We start from the raw sequence: 8,909 nt of genomic DNA, 5'->3' as shown, positions 1-8,909 counted from the left end.
CGCCGAGTCTTCTTTTGGGGTCGCCGCCGGTTCAACGTGCAGCAGTGTGCTCGCCTGGCGCTGCCGACGCGCGCACTGCTGCATGTATTCGTCCCGTGTACCAAGGTCAATGATACAAAGCGGTTGATGACCGAACACACGGCTGCTGATGTGCACTTCACCGGGTGCAATCGCATTGCTGTCCGCGGAGGGCCGACACACGCTGAGACATGAGATCAAGCCGACTACTTCGCTTGAGCGCTCGGCTACAGTGCTCAGGTGACTGGAGGTCACCGCCGGGGCGCTGGTTGCGGCTGGTTGCGGCCCTGGGGAAGGCGGCAGCAAAGGTCTTTGTTTGGGAGCAGTCTTCAGAGGGAAGCTGAGGCCTCTAGCATACATTTCGCATCCGATGAGCGTTTTCTTTCGTTCCTTTATCGTTCAACGTAGACATTTATTTCTGTAGTGTAACCCACTCCTAAGATTAATTCTCGCGCACGTCTACTCTTGGCCGAGGAGAGCGGTCTGCCCCACCACCACAAATGCCCGCAGAGCTCAACACGGATGGATTGCCGACCGACGGGCAAGCGCCTCATTGGCGCCCCCCCCGCCCGTAAGCAGCCCGTCGATGCAACTGGCTCGCGCGGCCACGGCCGCAACGACGCGTCGCCGGCGGCGCTCACTCGAGCCCGAGCCCTCCGCGACGGCAACGCCAGGTCGTCGCGTCCGCGCCACAGAATTCTTTTTCATGCCCCGAGCTGCTGCCGAAGCTCAGAGCTCTTGAGGCTGAGGTGGCAGCCGTGGCGGCGGCAGCATGATGAGCCACCTTCTGTGTGGAATCGACTTGCGGTGTTGTGGAGGCCGACCCCGACAGAAGCAAGAAGGCCGGACGTCATGGGACGACATGGCCCTCCTGTCCCCTGACTCACAGATTTGTTTTTTTGCTCCACGTGGATCTCGTTTATTTTTCTCTAGTGTCGGCTTCTGCAAAGAAAAGAAATAAAACAGGCACCCCAAGCCGGAGTCAAAATTCTTAAGCTGCCTTTTCTTTTCATGAGCGGCTGCCGAAGCTCACTCTACCGCAACGCGCAACAACCATTTGTCAATGCCCTCGTCGAGCCGACTGGTGACAACGGCCGCCGCCGCGGGATCGGTCGCCGCCGCCGCCTATATCGCCAGCAGAAACTTGCGGACAGCAACGGTCGCAGGCACTTCGATGGACCCGACCTTCAAGCCGGGAAGCAGCATCCTCGTCGAGGCGCGATCGGCCACCGCGGAGGAGGATCGGGGCGACGTCGTGGTACTCCGCTCGCCAGAGGAGGGCTGCGAGGATGATCTGCTCACCAAGCGCGTAGTCGGCCTCGAGCGAGACTGGCTGTATGCGAGGGACGGGAGGTTGGTGAGGGTGCCGACTGCGCACGTCTGGGTGGAGGGTGACAACGCCTCCAACTCGAATGATAGCACGCACTACGGCGCAGTTCCTCGGGACAAACTGGTGGGCACGGCCGTGGCTAAGGTGTGGCCGCCCGCAGAGGCGGGCCCTGTCGCGGACCGGCACGAGGAGTGCGAGGCTCGCGTCATCCCTGCGGAGGAGGCGCGCCGGCTGAGGAGCCGCAAGACGGAGACGGGAGAGACGCTGCGGATCGCGCTCCGCGCCAGCCGGGACGCGATGCAAGAGTACGTCGGTTGGACCCCTCCCGAGGACAAGGCGTCAGGGCGGCCCGCAGGCGCATAGAGCTTCTCCCAGGCCCTGAGGCGGCGGCTGGGTCCTCGGGCGCATGGCTGGGCAGCGATGGAAACTCTGAGGCAGCTCGCGTAGTTCAACAGCGATTTTGCGGGTCGTGTTGCGCGGGAGAGAGTGAGAGTCGCGTGCGCCCCCCGGGGTGTCAGCGGTCGGCCGGCACGCGGCACCTCGGTCCGCGCGCTGGAGTGGTGGAGACGGACAGACGCGGCTTTATCAGACAACTCCTTTTCGTAAACGAAAACGGTCTCTCGCGTCCGCGGGCTCTCTTCACGCTTCAGCCTTCACCGCCGCCTGTCGCCTGCGCAATATTCAAACGCCGCGCCCTAACTCACACAGTCATCTCCTCAAACGATCATCACACACGTGAGACGCGCGCTCCACAACAAACATGCTGCATTTAGTTTCTCTCCCCCAATCCCACCACACCCTCCGCGCTCCGGCTCGAGCGCGCCCGCAAGTGGCTCCGCCGGCATGCCCCTTCCCGCCCCTCCGCCCCGCGCCTCTCCGCCTCGCGTCAGTCCTTCTCGTAGAAGAGGCCCGAAGACGTCTTGGCCGCCCCCCTCTGCAGCTCATAGTACATGTTTGCGACAGCCTTGAGGTCGACGCTGTCTGGCAGGGCGTGGAGCGGGTAGCCGCCCGGCGGCGGCGCGTCGAGCGCCACGCCGATCTCGAACATGCGCCGCAGCTGCACAAAGGTCGCCTTGGCGACGGCGAGCGCCAGCTGCCGGCTCGCCTCGCCCGCCTCGCCCGCCGGGCCGCACAGGCCGAGGCTTGGCGGAGGTCCGCCTCCCGCACCGAGGAAGCGCTCGGGGTCGAACGAGTCGGGCGAGGCGTAGTCCGCGGGCAGGAAGTGGCCGACGAAGGGCTCGGCGGCGACGACGGTGCCGGCGGGCAGAGAGACGCCTCCCGCAGCCTATCCACGGGCCGGTGAGGGTTGGGAGATGCTCTCGAGCCGGACGCTACAGAGAGAGAGCGTGGGGCGGCCGTGTCTCGCTCGAGCCTGAGCCGCTGCGGCCGCGTGGGCGGCTGCGTGCGCAGCGTCTCGAGGGCAAACGCGTGCAGCAGCGGCATCTCGTCGAGCACCGCCGCGTCGATGGGCGCCTCCGGCCCTGCCCCCGTCAGCGCCGCCTTTTGCTCCGCCGCGAGCCTCGCAGACCAGCCGCCCTGCCGCTCCGCCATCGCAAGCATCGAGGTGACGAGGGCGGCGGTCGGCTCGACGGCGTCGAGCGCATCGGCCAGCCGACCCTCCCCGAGAGCAGCGGCGAGCAGCGCCCCCTTCTCTCCCCCGCCCCCGCCGCCCAGCCCCGGCAACCTAGCAGGCAAGCTGAGCCCGGCTGCCTGGCCCAGCAGGCTCAGCCGGCTGGCCGGGGCGAGCCGGTCCGAAGCGAGCGCCGCGTACGCCTTTCCCCACTCGCGGACGGTCGAGAGGCCCTCGCGCGGCGGCAGCGCCTCCAGCGTGCTCCCGAGCAGCGACGGCGCCGTCGCGCGGAAGAGCAGCCTCCGCGCGCCGGGCAGCGCCTTCCTCACGCGCGGGTCGATGAAGTCCTCGAAGCGGAAGGTCGAGAAGCCGCCCGTCTCCTTGAACTTTGGCACCCAGGCAAAGAGGCCCGCGTACAGCTCCTCGTGAAACCCGGCGGCGCACAGCGACTCGTAGGCGCCTCGCCAGTCGCCACCGGCCGACGCCAGCAGAGGCGCAAACGGCGCGAGCTCGAGCGGCTGGCGCTGCCCGCCGCTGGCGATTGGCGTGCCCGCCGCACATACGCTCTCCACAGCCTCGGCGCCGCCGACAAACACGGCGCCGCCGAACGCGCCCGTGGCAAAGACCGGGCCAACCTCGCTGATCCGCGCGGCGCAAAAGCCTCGCGGGTCGGCCATGAACATGGCCTCGTCCCGCGCCGTGGGCGCGCCCGGAGCGGTGATCGTGGGCGTGCCGACAGCCATGCGTGGGCCGCTCGCGCGGACAGACGTGGACGCCACAGTGAGGAGCATCTTCGAGCGGCCGGAGCAGCAACAACTCGGAGAATTCCACGCCGGCAAAAAGAATTTACACAAATTCCATCGCTCCCTTGGGACCCAGGGTGGGCGACGGCTAGCGCACCACACTCCTCTCCTTAAAATCCCTGTGTGGTGGCGGCGTGCCGTTCTCCCATCCCTCCCTTGGCTTGTGTGTTTTCTTTCTTTCTTTCTTTCTGGGTTGTCCCTTGGGTTGTCTGTTTTCTTTCTTTCTTTTTTGGGTTGTCTGTTTTCTCTCTTTCTTTACACCGGGCACGGGACTGGCGCGCACAAAAAGAATTCGGCGCCTTCTCTCTCACGGTATACAGTACACGCGCCTTAGTTTCCGAAACGCAGGCGAGGGTTCCACCTCTAAAAAAGACCTCACACAGTGGGGGACGCAGGGAGACTTCCACCTCTAAAAAAGACCGGGACCCCACCCGCGCCCGCGCCGAGGCCGCGCTCGCGCACAAGATCGATGCACAAGACATTTCGAGAGTCGCACCGTGGCCTCTCACGGGCGCTCCTGGGCCGCATCCGCCGCCATCCTAGCTGCAACCGCCCTGGCCATCGACGCGGCCGCAGCGGCACCCCTCGCCTCCGCAGCCGCCGCCGCCTCCTCGAGCGCTGTCTCGCTCCCCTCCAGCGCCGACCCGGTCCCGCTCAGTGCCGCCGCCGCCGCCTCTAGCGCCGCCCTGGCCTCCGCATGCGCCGCCCTGGCCTCCGCCCTCGCCACCTCGGCAGCCGCCAGCGCCGCCACGGCCGCCTCCTCCTTCTCCTTGTCCGCCTCTGCCTCCTCCTCCGCCTCGTCCGCCTCTGCGTCCAAGCGCATCGCCTCGGCCACCGCTGCCGACGCCGCTGCCTGGCTCTCCGCCGTGATGCCGAACCGGATCCTCTCCTCGTGACACTTCTCGAGAAGCCTCATCATTCTCTCCTCCTCGGCCTTCTTTGCGGCCTCAGCTGCGTCTGCCTCCGACGGCGCCTCATCACCCTCTGCCGGCGCCTCGGACTCCTGCGACGGCCCAGCCGCGCCCGCCCCTCCGCCCTTCTTCTTCTTCTTCTTGCCCTTCTTGCCCTTGGCGCGCTTCTCCGCCTCGACCTCCGCCAGCAGCTCCTCGGCGTGCCGCGCCGCCTCCTTCTCCTCCGCCGCCCTCTGCGCCTCCCTCTCCGCCGCGCCCGCAGCCCACGCCGCCTCCTCTGCCGCCTTCTCGGCCGCCGCCTTGGCCGCCGCATGCTCCTCGAGGGCGCGCACGCACTCGGTGTGGCCCTGTTGCTTGGCGTACTGCAGCGCGGTCTTGCACTTCTTAGCGCACAGCGTCATGTCAGCGCCCGCCCGTAGCAGCTGACGCACGACGGCGGGATGGCCGTAGAAGGCGGCAAACATCAGTGCGGTGTCGCCGTCGTTGGTCTGCAGGTTGATCTCCGCGCCGTGCCGGGTCAGCGTGTCGACCACCCGCTCGTGGCCTTCGCAGGCGGCGGCCATCAGCGCAGTGACGCCGATCGTGCTTCTCTGATCGATCTCCGCGCCGTGCCGCAATGCCAGCTCGACCATCTTCTCGCGGCCGTTCGTGGCAGCGAGAATCAGCGCAGTGCTGCCGTCGCTCTTCTGCAACGAGACATCTGCCCCGCGCCGCAGAAGCGCCTCGGCCAGCCCCTCGTGGCCTTTGATCATTGCGATCATCAGCAGCGTCATGCCGCTCACGCGAGTGCCGCAAGCAAAGGTGTACTCGAACGTCGTGTCGACCCACCCGCCGCCGTCGAGCCACGCCAGCACCGGCTCCTCTTCGCCTCGCCGAGCCGCAAGCACAACCTCCTTTGGCACCGCCCCACTGCCCGGCGCGGCCTCTGCGCCACCCTCGCCGCTCAAAGCAGAGGCCACGGCACTGGCGCCCGCCTCCGCCTCGCCTGCGGGTGCGCCGCCCGCCCCTGCGCCGCTCGCCTCAGCCGACGGCGCCTCGCGCCGGCCCGCCACCTCCCCGAGATACGTCCTGAAAGCCTCGACGCACTCGGCGTGGCCGTCCTTCGTGGCGATCTGCAGCGCCGTCCTGCCGCTCGAGCGCAAGGTCATGTCTGCGCCCGCCCGCAGCAGCTGACGCACCACGGCGGGACGGTTGCCGAGGGCGGCGGCCATCAGTGCGGTGCCACCGTTGCTGGTCTGCAGGTTGATCTCTGCGCCGTGCCGGATCAGCGTGTCGACAATCCACTCGTGGCCTTTGTAGGCGGCGTCCATCAGCGCAGTGCCGCCGTTGTTCTGCTTCTGGTCGATCTCCGCGCCGTGCCGCAAAGCCAGCTCGACCAGGTTCTCGTGGCCGTTCAAGGCGGCGAGGCTCAGCGCGGTGCCACCGTCGCTCTTCTGCAAAGAGACATCTGCGCCGCGCCGCAGAAGCGCCTCGGCCAGCTCCTCGTGGCCATTGGCCATCGCGATCATCAGCAGCGTCATGCCGCTCGCGCGAGAGCCATCCGAAAAGGTGTACTCGAACGTCGCGTCGACCCACCCGCCGCCGTCGAGCCACGCCAGCACCGCTCCCGCTTGGCCATCCTTGGCGGCCTTCTGAATGCTTGCGGGGACGTCGCCGCCGCCCTCCGTCGCCCCATTGTAGGTGCAGCTCGGAGAAAAGAATTAAGGAGCCCAGGCTAGACTCGAGGGGCCAGGATATGCAGCGAGGAGGGCGGAGCTGCGCCGAAAGGCGCAAGAAGCAGCGAGAACAAGGGACCGGCAGGCGGCGGCGGCGTCGCAGAACGAGGCAGAGGAGAGCGACGCGACAGAAGAAGAATGTCGCGGGGCGGGTTGCCGGAATGGTGGCACTGAGGCCCGAGGGGTGCGGGAGGCGCACGGCGGGGGCCGGCCTCGGGGTGAGGGTGAGGTCGGCCGCCGCCACCGGGGGTCGCCGCGCCGTAGAGCGGCCCGCCGGTCTCCCTGCTGGCGGTGCGCGCGGCCGCGCTCAAAGGCGCTGATTGCTCGGCCGCGCGGGGCCAGGTGACTCGCCCGCTGGAAGGGTGGTGCACGGGGTTTGCGGCGGGGTCCCCAACGTCCCCGGCGGCGGCCCGCTGGCGGGCCGCCGCCGCCGCCAGGGCGGCGGCGATGACGGAGAGCTCGTGGTGCTCGGTGTTGGACCCGCGCGCGCCGCGCAGGCCGATTGCGGGGCTCTCCCACAACCACGCTGACCAGATCCCCGGACCAGCGACAGAGGCGAAACGACACTCGGCCCGCCGACACAATTCGGCCACTGGACACCATAACTAAATGCGGCGCAGGCCAATCTCAAGTTCCCTTCTCAATTCTTCGCGGGTTTTGGTGCAGTCACCTTCCCCCGCGACAAAGAAGAGACAAGGGAAAGAAAGACGAGAGTGGGACGACCGCGAGGTGGCATGAAGGTTGCAGCGAGAATCGGCGAGAGACTGCGAAGAGAGATAGGAAGAGGCGGACGCCCAAGGGTGGGCGACGGCTAGCGCACCACACCCCTCTCCTTAAAATCCCTGTGTGGTGGCGGCGTGCCGTCCTCCCATCCCTCCCTTGGGTTGTCCGTTTTCTTTCTTTCTTTTAGGCTCGACACAGGTGCGGACTGGCGCGTGCTAGCACTATCACAGGCAAGCCACGAGAAAAGAATTCTTACGTATTGGCGGCGTGCCGGGTAACAGAATTGTGAAGAAACACCTCGAAGGGCACTCGAGTAATTTACCATACCCCTCTCTGCTCATTCCACGTACGCTATCCGCTACGTACTACGCACTTGTGTCGTTGTTTCGTTGTCGAGTATATACACACAAAATAATACAACTCGAATCGTCACCCTGGAGTCACCTCACGCGGGAGCTACCCACCACTCACTGTATGAACAACACCAACGTCCTAATGGCGTTCGCCAAGCTACTCGCACTCGTCGCACTGGGGCGCCATGTCCGCGTGCGAGCACCGCTCCGGGTCCAGGCACACATTGCACGACAGCCGGCTCTGATTCGAGATGCGGACGCTGGGGCGGACCCAGCGCTGGCCGGCGATGACCAGCGACGCGGCTCCCTTGATGCCGGTGTCGCCCAAGGTCGGCGGCGGCGGCGTCACGCCGCGCGGCCAGTGTCGGTAATGCTGCCGCGGCATGCTGCGGCGGTGCTCCAGCAGCCGCGGGTCCATGACGGCGAACCACAGCGGCGGCACGAGCGCGATCGCAATCATCGTCGCGTAGCCGCCCGGCAGCTGCGGGCTCGCGTCCGACGTCGTGAGCTGCTGGTACCGCTTCCCCGCGTGGTTGTGGTGGTCGGCGTGCCGCTGAAGCTTGAGCAGGATCGTGTTGCCCAGCCGCGTCGGCGAGTCCCACGCGTGGCGCAGGCCGATCTTCGCGTAGCGCCACTCGACTGGAAGCGACGGGTCGCTCGTGTACTGGCGCCGCTCGAGGCCGTAGTGTTCCAGATAGTTGACCGACTCGAAGAGCAGCACCGCGGTGCCGGCCTGGATCAGGAAGAAGGCGAGCGCCTGGCCGCCGAGGCCGAGGCCAACGCCCGCCGCCATCGCAATCGACAGGGAGAAGAGCTGGAGCAGCTCGTTCGTGGGGTGCAGAAACGGTACGCCGGCCTTTGCGAGCCGCTTTCCCTCCAGCTCGACGGCGGAGCGCAGCTCGCCGATCACGACGCGCGGGAGGAAGTGGTAGAAGGACTCACCGGCGCGAGCCGTCGCGGGGTCCTCCTCCGTGGCGACCATCTTGTGGTGCCCCTTGTTGTGTTCGATGTTGAAGTGCGGGTAGAAGACGCAGACAAGGTTGAGGATGCCGAGCAGTCGGTCGAGCTTGGCGTGGCGGTGGCACAGCTCGTGCGCGTAGGTGATGCCGAAGGCGCCCGAGTAGACGCCGAAGGAGATCCCACCCAGGACGACCTCCATCGTCGACAGCTTCTTCACGCCGTCGTAGCCGTCGTTCCCGAAGGCGACGATCAGCAGCGACCAGGCGAGCCAGAGGAGCTGGAGGACGGGCTGTGCGAGCGAGGCAAAGCGGAAGCTCTTGGAGTTGAGCTCGTCCTTTGGCGGAGGAGAGCGGCGATCGGTGCCGACGATGTGCTCGGCGATGGGGAGCAGGATGATGACGTAGGCCACCGTGGCGGCGCGCCAGCCGCCCCTGTAAATTCCCTCGGTGGCGAGCGCTCCCGTGACCGCGTGAAACCAGTACTGCACCGCAGTATTGTGGTCGTCGGGCACCCAGCGGAAGGAGAT

General features: G+C 66.9%; 3 protein-coding genes across 3 annotated transcripts in view; 1 reads left to right on the top strand and 2 right to left on the bottom strand.

Annotated features, from left to right (window-relative positions):
* Positions 1 to 540: 540 nt before the first annotated feature.
* EMIHUDRAFT_222574 (hypothetical protein) lies at positions 541 to 1,711 on the top strand (the record flags this gene model as incomplete). The annotated part of the gene is made up of 2 exons (XM_005792864.1): positions 541 to 692; positions 1,159 to 1,711. The coding sequence occupies 2 exons, from the start codon at positions 541 to 543 to the stop codon at positions 1,709 to 1,711; spliced, it is 705 nt and encodes a 234-aa protein (XP_005792921.1).
* Positions 1,712 to 1,927: 216 nt separating this feature from the next.
* EMIHUDRAFT_454206 (hypothetical protein) lies at positions 1,928 to 3,661 on the bottom strand (the record flags this gene model as incomplete). Its single annotated transcript, XM_005792863.1, has 2 exons — positions 1,928 to 2,633; positions 2,804 to 3,661. 2 exons carry the CDS (start codon positions 3,659 to 3,661, stop codon positions 2,235 to 2,237), a joined length of 1,257 nt encoding a protein of 418 aa, XP_005792920.1. The 3' UTR covers positions 1,928 to 2,234.
* A 3,694-nt stretch (positions 3,662 to 7,355) lies between these two features.
* The window catches only part of EMIHUDRAFT_439603 (hypothetical protein), a 1,856-nt gene continuing 302 nt past the window's right edge, over positions 7,356 to 8,909 (bottom strand). The window contains exon 2 of the mRNA XM_005792862.1: positions 7,356 to 8,864. Within this exon, the coding sequence (XP_005792919.1) occupies positions 7,581 to 8,864 (1,284 nt within the window). The 3' untranslated portion in view covers positions 7,356 to 7,580. The remainder of the gene's footprint in view (positions 8,865 to 8,909) is intronic.

Source organism: Emiliania huxleyi (genome assembly GCF_000372725.1).
Source record: "Emiliania huxleyi CCMP1516 unplaced genomic scaffold EMIHUscaffold_104, whole genome shotgun sequence".
NCBI lineage: Eukaryota > Haptophyta > Isochrysidales > Noelaerhabdaceae > Emiliania > Emiliania huxleyi.
This window is presented reverse-complemented; position numbering and strand designations above follow the sequence as displayed.